The 13,056-nt window shown below is 39.1% G+C and overlaps 1 protein-coding gene across 1 annotated transcript; it reads right to left on the bottom strand.

Moving 5' to 3' along the window:
* Nucleotides 1-3,668: 3,668 nt before the first annotated feature.
* gba3 (glucosidase, beta, acid 3) lies at nt 3,669-11,505 on the bottom strand. The gene is made up of 5 exons (XM_044341101.1): nt 11,073-11,505; nt 10,090-10,314; nt 9,168-9,970; nt 8,521-8,644; nt 3,669-3,977 (listed from the first exon to the last, which is right to left on the bottom strand). Exons 1-5 carry the CDS (start codon nt 11,125-11,127, stop codon nt 3,775-3,777), a joined length of 1,410 nt encoding a protein of 469 aa, XP_044197036.1. The 5' UTR covers nt 11,128-11,505; the 3' UTR covers nt 3,669-3,774.
* Between the last annotated feature and the right edge of the window lie 1,551 nt (nt 11,506-13,056).

Raw genomic sequence — 13,056 nt, 5'->3', positions numbered from 1 at the left:
AGCTGAATATTCTAGGAGCTTTCAATTTTTCAGGCAGGTCTGCGAACCCCCTCCCATCATGCGGCGCCATCACATTCAAGGGAGTTAGAATTTTGACAGTCGTTAGCAGGGTCATCTGCAGTCCCTCGGGGAGGGACTTAAAAGAAAAGATTTGAATTGCCTTTCTCTCTTTTTATTCCCCTTTTCGTCTCCCCGCTTTAGTTCTCTGTATGGGTCTGTCATAATTCCACTTCCTGTCTTTGAGGCCTAGCAGTATTCATCCCCCTCAATCTAGTCACTGCCGCCAAATTCATCAATCAAAGACGAGGTCTTCCAAAGCAATTTTTATAACTCCGATGTCACGCTTCTTACACCACTGTCAAAAGTGGTGACAGAGCTCCAAACCGCTGGTTATGCCACGGTAAGGCGTTTATCCACTTGTATAATGTACTGTAGTGCTCATACAGGATCAAATACGGGATGTGAGGAAAATGGCTTCCAGCTGAAAGAGAAAGACAAGGCGGGGGTTGTGAGGAAGACGGAGGGGGGGAAAAATGAGAAAACATTTCTTCTTCTAACTCTTTTGCACTAATATGAATTCCCAGTGAAATGTCTGGCGAAGTAGGTCAATGGGATTTTCAGAAGTTTGTGCTGTATTTTTTTTCTTCTTTCTCCCTCTCTCCTCATACTCTCTTGTCAATGGAAAATGAGCAATGCGATTAGGAGAGGGGAAGATGATGAGCTAGAGAGAGAGAGTGAGTGAAAAAGAGCAACAGAAAGGAAGAAAAAGACAGAAGACTGGCTCAGTGGTGGTTTGGGCCTCTCACGGGTCCCTTACCAGCTGACTGAGAGACCCAGACAAAGAAAGAGGGAGAAGTAAAAGGGAAGAGATAGATCTGTATCTGTGCTCTAGAGGAAGGGAGTGGCTGATGTCTCTTCATCTTGATATTGAAGCAACAATCTAATTATACCGTTTCTCCAGGGAATATGCATATAAGGGTAATCAGTAAATAGAAAAAGGTAATTATTTGCCAGAAGTCATACCCTTTGCACCTGTAAGCACTGCGCCAATACACGAGATTGTGATTTTTCGTATAATTCACAATGAACACAGTTTATTAGCAGCTAAATTATTTAGTTAATTTATAATAAGTAAATGAATTTCCCAGTTATTGAATATTTCATAGTGCCTGTCAAAATATAATGAGTTAAGTTTGGTCAAATACAAATGGGCCTCTCTTGGTAATTTGCCAGAATGTTCCTCGGGGTAAATCTCCGCCAGTGAATGTGATTGAATGTTACAATTAAACGTACTAATTCATTGTCAAAAGCAACTTATCTATACACATGATATATTTGGCGCTTAATTGGAAAGCACATTTAGAAATGGTTTCCTCTGTGACTTTCTACATCACGGCCTAATCAGAATAAATTCGGCCCGCTGTAATGAATTGAAGTTGAATATTCGTAGTTGGGCTATTAAAGAGACTGGAAGAGTGAATTATTTAAATGCTAATTAATGTTTTAAGCTTTCCAACCTGCAATAGGCACATATTATTCCTCAGTTCCCCTCAAATGGCTAATTTCAACATTCACTAAGTGCAGAGGAACTTCTTGCTCATATTTCATTCAATCAATTCAACAGCAGTGGTGCCTCTTTCACCAATGCGGCTACCTCTAGCCAGTGATAGAGGGAGATGGAATCCATCAATACAGGGAGACAGTTGGTGGAATTACTAATCAACCCTTAGCTGGGAATTGAGTTGCCCATAGGCTGCATTGATGAATCATCGGAAACATGATCCAAACCGGCTTTAGTTATGATTTTGTTTCTGTTGTGTGTTGCTTTTTTTTTTTGGTGAAAAGATCCAATTTTTAAATGTTGTGCTTGAGTATCAATCAGATATCCTTTTTGCAGCAGTGTCTCTACCTGACAATATGCATGTTTTGTAAATGTTTAGTGCTCCTTCACCATTATTCTGCAGAGATCACAGCAGCCTCTAACAGAGCCGCAGATACTAGATGAACTCCATTAGCGTTGGAATAGCGTAAGATGTGCTTCAACTTTGTGTTCAAAGCAGCCTGCAAAGAAGTTCTAATGCGAGCGGCAGTGGCATTATTCATGGCTCCACAATAGCTTGTTATTCATCATAAGACAAAGGAAAATCTCACTCGGCTTGACATAGATGGAGGAGGGCCACAAGGGTATTATTCACATCTGTTGAAAATAGTATGCACAGCCAACTGGATGTCACGATACACCATGCTTATTAATGCAAACAAAGTCTCCCAACACAGAATATAAATGACATTTTCCTTCACATCAGAGCATAAATATTAATTGTGTTAAATCTATGATGTATTGTGGTTAGGGAACTGCTTTAGTTGTTTATTGTTACACCAACAGGATGCATTTTATTAATCAAAGCAGCACATCATGTGACACCATATTGTGAAGTGCTACAGTACAGTGTACTGTTGAGTTCAAAACTGTAGTTCCTTTTAAAACCACAAGGTGGCACTGTAGGCTTATAAACAAGTACCATCCAACTGTTCATCCTTGGTCTCTCATTCTGTTTGCTGATGGAACAAAGATTAAGTTGGTTTACATTGGAATTTCCTCAATAACAAATTGTCTACAATGTCATATTTCTTTTTAGACACCTGTACACACACGTCAAAGCCTAATATTCAATATGGCTCTCTCAGCCTAGTATATCTACAGTCCATTGTTCAGCACTCCATATAAATAATCCTACCTTAACCACGGTATGCACAAATAATCAATAGAAGGCCTTAGGGAGGCTTTCCGCCTTGTTCCCTCTTTTCTTTCTTAAAGTAGAGTTTGCACAGCTGTCTGGGAACACACACAAATGGCATCACACTCTCTTCCTGTGGTAGGACATCTGTTGCTTTCAGCTGGCATCCTTTCTGAGTCTGCTAAAGTGTGCTTTATGCAGCCTGATGGAATTATAATGACTGAGTCGACTATTTTGATTTTGATGGCTGCATTCCCATGTAATATTGTAGGTGAGCTGGTACAGCAGTTTTGTGTCGAATATAAAAAAAGATGACCAAATGTACTGTGTAATGTGTGATTTAATTTCCCCTTGTATTTCAAATAACAATCTACAATGAACAAGCTACAGTATTCACTTAACCTTATCCAAAAAGTCATTACACCATTTGATCAGAATCTGTATACCAAATAAATCTGGGCTTTAACTATTAATGCATGTCAGGCATCTCCTGAAGGCCAATCTTCATTCCTCAGGTAGTTGCTCTCATGTGGAGATGCTACACTTGTTTGAATTCACTAAAACCATGCATATTAACATGCATTGTTTCCCTTTGTCTGTAAGTTCCCTCTGAAGCCCTGTGAACTGTCTGCGGCAGCTTGGTCTGGAGATTTTACAGCTGCCTTGGCCCTCTGAGTCAGAAATGCTCCCCTCTCCACAAGCAACCTTGTGCAGAGTGACTGGGAATTGGGCAGGATGGAATACTAATTTCCTTTCCATTGAATCAACTTAACACTCTTTGCCCATGTCCTCACATCCCCTGCTGAAGTCAGATTTTCTACAGAGCTAATCAAATAAACCTACCAGTGGCTTTTTTCCTGAAGATTTTCAAAACTGAAAATAAAGTGATACAAATGATATAGTGAAAGAAGTGAGATAAAACAACCAAAATATCAACTGCCAGTTTATTGCAAATGTATGAAACACTGAAAACTTTTTTTTTCTTGAATAATTATACATGATTAAGAAATCCATGCACACTGATGCCTGTGTTTTCTCATCTGGACTGAGCAGATTTGTATTTTGAGATGATCTTTGCATACTCCCGTCCAGAGTGATATATGGCTCGACTCAGCTTTGCATCAGAGAAGTCCACATGGAACAATCCAAAACGAACACTGAATCCATCAGCCCATTCAAAGTTGTCCAGCAGTGACCATGCGAAATATCCGCGGACGTTGACACCATCCTCTCCGATAGCTACACATGGAAGGACACAGAGAGCTTAGTGACTTGTAATTTTGGGCACATAACAAGACTTGATGCGAGTGCAGTATTTTTAAACAGAATAATCCCATCTTTGTGACATGACAGGAGAAAAGATTAGCGTCATTATTAAGATTTCTAAAGAATATCTAGGGGTGATGTATTTGCAACAAGTGACAACAATGTAGCCTACTGTGATTTTATAGCAAGTCAGGCACTAACTGTTTTTTTGTATGACTGGATAACAGCTACATTTTATACCAAATTTTACTTGACAAAAGGTTTTGAGTAGAACTCTATATACAGTGGTCTTGGATACAACTGATTGCCAGGGTGACTTCTGGGAGTATTTTTTTAAAAAGTGCAAATTCCAGAAGTACACAAGAACAGCATTTGGCTACTCAAAAAAACAGAAGCGCAACTTTCAGTGTGGATCTTCGCGTAACTGTGTAGAGAAAAGAAAGTTGTGCAGCTGTGGCGATCGAGAGGAAGGTGAGATTCTTTTTTCTCCGTGACGATGTTAGGTGTATGTCACCGGGCTGCAAACACAATCACATGACAAAAGGAAAAAAAATGCAAAAAAGAAGTGGCATGGTCAGCTGTCATACAGCACGTTTTGGTGGCTTAGGCCATTTTGGGTTGTTACACCCACAGATACCGCAAGACATTGTGTTCTCATATGCAAAACACATGAGAACACACAACTCAACGCCAGTGTCCTCCACAGTCATGGTATATTGTCTACCAAATGCATTGAAGATATGGTCGACTCAATTGTGTGCAATTCAATGGCAAAAGCATGTGCTTACAGTGAGTGTAGTGAATGCCCGCTCAATGCATATCCAACCCTTAAACAACCTGGGAAAGCAGAGGTTTGTGAGGCCCAATGGACCACGGAAAGGATCCATAAAGAAGAAAAATCCTCCGTAATTACAGTCAGTAATGGCCTGGTTAGCCAATTTCAAGAAAGGCCCAACAGATTTAAGCAACTCATCTTCAACATCAGATGGCAATAAACAGCCTACAGGCAGATCAGGGAGACCCTAAAAAGAGATGAGTGCATGCTGCACATTGATTTTAGAGAAAATTACTTGTGCAAACACAGCCAAGAAATTCAATCAGTTCACTGTGAAGGATGGCACCAACAGGCAACTCTCAACACAGGGGTACTTTACACTGCTGAAGACCAGTCACCTCTCGCCTTCTGCTCCATTTCTCCAAGTCGACGGCATGACCCTACAGCTATTTGGGCCCTCCTTGACCCAGTACTTGGGACGATAAGGCAAAGGTACCCTGAAGTAGAAAAACTTCACTTCTTAAGTGATGGGCCACCCAGTATCGGCGGAAGGGAAACTTCTACCTAGTCCCCACAGAGCCATATAAACTAGGATTTGAAAATGTCAATGGGAATTACTTTGAGACAGGACACAGCAAGGGGGCACCAGATGGTGTTGGTGGAACGCTGAAGAGATCAGCAGACAGCCATCAAACATGGAGAGTACATCCCTAATGCACAGATCTTTTATGAAAACCTGTAATGTGCCAACTCTTCAGTGGAGTTATTCCACATAAGTGAAGATGATGTTGAATCAAAGCCAGAGGTAAGAAAAGAAACTAAACATACCCCTTACTTTTTACAATTACCAACATATATACATGTACTTATTCATATCTGCTGGAACTGAATTCTGAATAGATCTGTTGAAAGAGAATAAAACAAAAAATGATCTACCTACCTACCTACCTACATACTTACCCAGATAGATAAACTGAAACAGAACCTACCTGCAGTACAGTATATACTTATCCAGGTAAGTCTGCAGAAAAATAATAAAATAAGTGGATTACCTACCTATATACAGTGCTTATCCAAGTAGAACTACTGAATTAAAATAGAATATAAATACCTACCTATTTACTTACCTAATTCGGTCCGCTGGAATAAAAATAAAGTAAATGACCTACCTACCTATATACTTACCCAGTTAGATCTGCTGAAACATAATAAAATGGAATGTGAATGGTGCTAAGTGTGTCACCAGGCAAGTTCAAATACCGGGACATCACACGGCTGCAAGAGAGACGGAGGTATGTTGGACTGTACCTGTTACCAGTTAATGGAGGCAACAATAAATGAAGAAGATAACCATGTCCCTGCATCTGACGGAACAACTGAAACCAGATGGCGTCCACAATTCATTGAGGTGAAACATATCGGAAAGTGGTGTGTGGTGAATTATGATGATGAAGCCTATCCTGGCATAGCATTGAAGTGGAAGAGCTCACACATTTTAATGGTTAAGTGCATGCACCAAACAGGATAAACAATGTCTTCTGGCCAAGTTCCAGAGAAGATATTACAGTGCATGTCACAGGTGCTGGGCCATTTATACTTGGTGCGTTGTCTGCGTAGTAAGAGGCCTCCACTCCCATATTCTGCCTGATCTCGTTCCAGCTATTCTGCATAATTTGGCTGTCTTTATAATCGGGAGATGATGAGTTGTACAGACGTCTATGACGCCAAACATCTTCAGCTAATCATTCTTTGAAATGATTCATTGTTCATGAATGTACATTTATGTTTCTTCTCAAAATTGCGTTTCTCTGTGGTGTTTTCATAACTGTTAGAAGGTTTTTAAGATGTAATTCTTCAAGAGCAAGATCAAGAATGTATGTGAATCATGACATTTTTTGATACCCTAAGTACCTACAAATAAACAAACAAAACAAATTAAATTCTAAACTGAATAAGCATGGGAGAAAATGATTTATTTCATATAGATTGAGAATATACCCATTTTAAAAGTTGAATAAATGTTTCATTTTCATATTTTGTCATGTTTTGTGTGTTCTGCTTTATATGTCCACCTTGTTATCTTTATTTTTAAATAATAATTCAATCATACTATGAAATATCTGTATATATAATCCAGTGCGTTCAATAACTAAGTGCAGGGCAATAATATGCAAATAAAAATTGCATCCAAATATCAAAGTTTTCTCAATTAGAAAAAAAAGTGCAAATTGTTTCTTTAAAAACAGATGGTTTTCATAATGTATTTAATTTATTTTTAATTTGAAACTTGGACATCATACCTTTTCAAAAAATCTTAATACTGCAATGAAAACAAAACAGTAATGTATATGTCCATGACAGGGTGGACATAACTTATGGTTTATTCTCTGACTATTGGCCCATAATCTGAAAATATGTGTGGGAGGTCAGCTAATATATATTTCTCCAACTTAAGTGTCTACTATTTATAAGACATAAAGTGAATGGGAAATTACGACCAAAACGTGTGAGAATTGTGAGGGTTGATATTGACCCAACTAGTAAAAACACATCAGTGCGCCACATGTATTGTGACATTTTCCGTTTTATTACCATGAACACAGACACTGTAGTTTGTTTTAAGCCAAATCTACATAATGCAGCTGTAAATACCAACTAGAGCACCTAATGTGTATTCATTTACATGTGAAAGGAGTCTCCTACAAGTGCACTATAGGCCTTTTTTTTTTTTTTACAGACATTTTGACATGTGACAGTAAGTAAAACACAGGAGTTAAAAAAAATAATGATGGCTGAACTCCATTTAGCTTTTTTCAGTCTCAGGGATCTGGTATTGTGCATGCTGGCTCACTGTCACGCTGTCCTGACTTACTGGCACACTTAAACAAAACGAAGCCTCTTAATGTTACTTGTGCTTTTTCTACTATGACAAGTAAAAATGCGTGCTGTTGAAAAGGCTCCTGCTTGAGTAATGTTTGCTAAAAACTACACTGTCCAGCTGTTAAAATAAACTATATTTTTGACCAGACTTTAAAGATTTTTGGAGGGAATGACTGGGCTTGGGGCAAAGTGCAACAGGCAGGTTGGGGAAGTCGGACAATACTGAATAATGGACTGACAGATTGCTGGGTTTTGGTCTTTTCATGGTATTTGTTAAAAATAATAAATACATAGAATGAAGCCAGTCTTATGCTTCATGGCCTAAAATTGAAAATAATGTGTTCTTGGCTCAAAGAAAATCCGTAACACATCCAGGTTTTGTTTCCACTATGATAGTTTTTTCCCCATTTTGAATTTAATGCAAAACCTACTTAGTGATATATACAGTATATAGCCCCAGTACAATATATAAGATATAATAAATATACACAGCATTCTGACAACTAAAAGAATTTATCCATAGTGCACAAATTATGTTGTTGTCATATATGTGCATAACAAAAATCAGGTATGATTCAAAAACACTAGATGCTACAGCAACCAATCTTTGCATCTTGATTTGTAACAGAAGATGCTGTATTATGCCAATTACACTTGATTGCAGGAGGGTTAAAGGTGCATCAGACAAAATTTGGTCCTGACAAAGCAGTTTATCAGGCAATATTTTCAATAGCAGCTGCAAGCCTAACACCAAAATTATATGCAGAAAGTTTTCTCCATTGGTTTGGACCCTACTACTGTCTGCTACTGGCTATTGACTTGTTTCAGTGTATTTAGGAGTACAGATTTACCAGCTGTTACCTTTAGCTACTTCAAAGATGGTGTCCTTGTAAAACTCAGAGCGCCGATCATCCTCAATTTCCAGCGGCCCCACCTGAGAGAAACCATTCTCTGTAATGTAGACTGCTGGGTTGTTGAAAGTGTCCTGGAAAGTCAGGGGACAAATATTATTGTCAAACAAGGCATCTTAGCTGTCAGACATTCTAGAGAGAGACAGATTGGTCTACGGTGTGCCGTTAAGCTGCATTTCAACAGTGCCAATCTCAAACTAATGGTCTGTGACAAGTCACAACAGCAGGAAATTGCTCGTTTGCAAACACTGTTCAGCAAAGTAACTGTTTCATTCAATGTGACAGCACTAATGAAGCATCAATGTGTTTCTGGAGGTGTTAAAAGGAGATTACTGCATACAAAATCAATAGCAAGACACTAAACAAATGTCAGTGTTCTTCTCATTTGGTTGAAGGCGATTTGTTTTCTTGTCGGTCAATTCAGGTTGATGTTACGAGAAAAATGACTTCACATTTCAACTGATTGAATTCAAAGTCAAAATAAAGGATGTGGTTGTGCCTCGTTTGGGGTGATTTTTAGTGACTGTGTCTGTTGAGTTCCACTGAAACATGCAATAAAAATGACTGCAAGAGATTAATTATGAGTAGTTATTTTACCTTGATGTACTTCAGAAGTTTCCTTAAGCCATGGGGCACGACAGCCAGCCAGGAAACTCCACAAATAGGCCAGGATGGATCCAAGACTTCTTCTGCATCTTGGTCGCTTTTCACGCATAATACGTGCCCACAACCCCCTCTTGGCTTGACTTTACGAGACGTATAATAGTTCAAGGCGAAGAAGTCAGCTGTCCCCAACACAGCAGGTTCATCCTTTGAGAAACTGGGCAGTCTTGAGCCGCCACTGTATCCCATCTTCTTACTTTGAGCATCAATGGCAGATCTCATTACTTCTGGATAATCTCCTGTGACAAACACTGGCCAGGCAAACCATCCAAGTGTAAACGCAAGGTAACGTTCAGCAGCAGCCATATCCTCGGCACAATCTGGGTGTAATGGCTCAACCCAGTCACTGTTGATGGCCAAAGACACAGCACCTCTCTGCTTTGGCCTGTAGAAGGAGTTGTAGCTATGCCAAGCCATAGCATGGGCACGCAGCATGTTATGCCCCACCACATAGGCAGCAATTCCTGGTTCTTTTAACCCTGGGGCATGGACGCCGTCTTCGTGACCCAGTTTGGCACACACGTACGGCTCGTTGATAGTGATCCAAAGTTTGACCCGGTCCCCAAATGTTTGGAAACAAAACTGAGCATAGCTGTCGAAGAGGGTTGCTATACTTGGTGATTTCCAGCCCCCTTGGTCTTGCAGAGCTTGAGGCAGGTCAAAGTGGTAAAGTGTAACCATAGGTGATACATTACAGGCCAGCAAATCATCAATCACCTTGTTGTAGTACTGTACACCTGTAGGACAGTGCTGTTGTTAATGGATAATAAGGTAAAACACTAGAACCATGGCATCTAAATCAAATACGCTTGTTTCGGTGTGCTTGGTCTTTCAAGGATATGGAAAATGGAAATACCTTTTTGACTGACATGTCGTGTGGTCCCATCAGGCAGTAGGCGGGCCCAGGAGAGAGACAAGCGATAGTGTGTCAGTCCAAGCAGCTGGATGCACTCCAGGTCTTTCTCCCACAGCTCGTAGCTGTTACAGGCCACATCTCCATTCTGCTCCCCAAACACTTTGCCTTTCTTGTGACAAAATGTGTCCCAGATACTTGGTCCCTTGCCGTCTGCCTGCCAGCCCCCTCAACACATACACACATAAAGCTTGTTTTTTTAATTTCATAAAAGTAGGTAGGATGTTGACACAAAGAAAAATCACTGTAATGTTTCTGTTGGGACTTTCAGTGTGTCTGTGGATTTCATTGAATGTATTGGGACTTTGTTTTTGGCTATACTCCAACAAATACTTGTTCTAATTTTGCTCCTATTGTAAAATTGTAGCTTTTTGCAACGTGGCTTTTGTGTGGTGACAGTGTAACATAATGATTACTAATGTCAAGATCTATATACTGTCTCATACAATCTCTGGTTTGAGAAAATCACCATTCCTTGCGCTTTTTGTCTGTTGTGTGCCATCTTAAAGAAGTGAACACATTATTAAGAACACCAGTGCAGTTTAATGCAATCTAATACAAAAGTTCTGCAAGAAATGCAACCTTTGTGGAGCCTTTGATATTCAGTTTGTTAGTGGTGTGGATCATGGCTAATGTTATCTCTCAAACAACAATTTAACACAATGACTGTAATATCACCACAAACCAAGGCAGAGTTGTAGTTAGAACAGACTTGAAACCACATTTTTACATACCGCACAGCAATTATGCGCATTTTTGGATCACTGTAGAAGCATTCACTGAGGGTTTAATTAGAAAAAAACTTAAAGCAAGTAATTCTAGTCTCCAGGAAAGCTTTGCCTCTTAACTGTGGTCTCTATTGTAGTGTTATTACATTAGACTCCACAGGTGATTATATTGTGTCCATGCCCAGGTTGTTTACATACCTTCTATTTGATACGCAGCAGTTCCCGCTCCCCACGCAAAGTCACACGGGAACATTTTATTGAGACACTAAAACGAAAGCAGCTGTAAAGTTTTTACTGCATTATAATTGCCTTGTGTGTCTGTGTCTGTATAATCTCCCTTTTAAAGTGTCCACATTGAATGCAATGTGGACAACGTGCGACCAGGAACAACTCCAAAGTGTGACGTTTGCAATAAAGGAAAAAAAAAAGTTACACTTTCACACCATTACCTAATATGCTTTCTCTTTGCTTCGTTTTGGTACCGCAGTAAATGTTTCTACTTGACCAGTGTGGATAAATAATAATAATCAAACCAACTTCAGTTATAGGGTCAATTTTTACGATTTTCACTTGAGAGTTGTGTTCACGACTGCCGGTCTACAAATCTTACAAAGAGCGCTTGAAGGCAGCACGTACTTTGCAGTCCTGCGTGATGACGTTTAGACTGGACTTGTTTGCGGACGTGAAACTCGCACAGTAAATATGTTAAGATGACATGCAGATATTCTGAATTAGCTTATCATACAGTATTACAAGAAATGTTGAAGTTTGCAATAATGTTTGGCATTATAACGTTAGCTAAATTATGTCTTGTTCGCATAAAGAACAGACAAAATAAATTGGCCTTAAGTATTTCCATATTTATACATCATGTATATTATATATGATAGTACGTTATTGTGTATAACGCAAACAGTCACATACAATGTGAAGTCCTGTCTGCAGACAAAAAAGGTCAAAGGTTGCTTGTCAATGAACGTCAAGCCTCGCAGGTCCTGAAAACAAATAGACTGGTGGAGGTGAAAGCATTATAGCCTGAAGGCATATGTTGAATGACTCACACTACAATGCTGTCCTCTGGTCTAGTCTTCTACAGAATAAGTGACTCACTCGACCTGATCATAACAAAGAAAATGGATTGTTTGCCAAAGGGCAAGTCCTTATCAGCTGTATGTCCTCCTCACACAGCTACACAGATACAAGGATTTTTGCCCCTCATGTGATTTAATCTTTCATGGCTATTATGTGTACAGTAAACTAGACTGACGTTATTGAGACAACAAAACTGAATAGTGATAACTGCAGTCATGGTGTACATAACTTGATGGATATCAAAATGTTTGGGGTCAGCGGTTAAGGTTAGGAAAAGGGTTAGGTTTAGGCAAGTAGTGGTTATAGTTAGGGTTGGGTTAAGTCTCCAGGAAATGAATATAAGTCTATGTAAATACCTCAAATGTGACTTGAGTAAACCAGTGTGTGTGTGTATTTGTAGTTCAACCTATGAGAATGTGTGACTGTTGATCTGTATGACCTTGCTTGAGTATGTGTGTGCATTTATACAGTATATGTGTACGTGTGTATATGTAGGTATTGTGGGTATGTATAAATATATGTTGTTTCTTCATTATTATTATTTTATTATCTTTTAATCTACTTGTTTCTCTTCTTTTTTCTTATTTAGCACTGCATTGCATACCTATGCTTGATGTTTATGTCTCTTTTTAAATGTAAAGCACATTGAGTTTCCTTGTAATGAAATATGCGCTATAAATAAAGATGCTTTGCCTTGCATTGCCAAAAGTAAGAGTTCTCATTGTGCAGAAAAGTACAGTATATCATAGACTTTAATAGTACACATTACAAATGCATTTATGTACATTTTACTGGAGCAGTTGGTCAAGGAGGAGCAATAACTTTTGGTAGTTTAAAGCATCTATGCATCATGTTTTATGAACTCATCATTGATTTGTTTTCACTATATCTGTTAAATAAAGAGTGCAGTAAAACTGCAACAGTTGCCTCTTAAATGTAGTAAAGCGCAAGTATAAAATAGTACGGAAGTGCGCTGTACTCGTATAAAGTACCTCAAAAGTGTACAATATCACAGTACTTGACGAAATGTACTTCCGTTCCACAACTGGAGAAGAAGGTCTACATCAGTGCAATAACTGTATACAAACTG

The sequence above is a fragment of the Thunnus albacares genome, chromosome 22 (genome assembly GCF_914725855.1).
Source record: "Thunnus albacares chromosome 22, fThuAlb1.1, whole genome shotgun sequence".
Lineage (NCBI taxonomy): Eukaryota > Metazoa > Chordata > Actinopteri > Scombriformes > Scombridae > Thunnus > Thunnus albacares.
The sequence above is the reverse complement of the archived record's forward strand: the minus strand, read 5'-3'. Positions and strand labels throughout refer to the sequence as shown.

Bases quoted from the DNA above. Each gene is read 5' to 3' on its own strand.
- gba3 (XM_044341101.1), bottom strand. From the start codon at position 11,127: ATGTTCCCGTGTGACTTTGCGTGGGGAGCGGGAACTGCTGCGTATCAA. The intron at 10,315-11,072 runs GTATGTAAACAA...GTATGTGTTGAG, and splicing joins TGCTGCGTATCAAATAGAAG to GGGGCTGGCAGGCAGACGGC. The intron at 3,978-8,520 runs GTAACAGCTGGT...TTCCATGTGTAG, and splicing joins CATCTTTGAAGTAGCTAAAG to CTATCGGAGAGGATGGTGTC.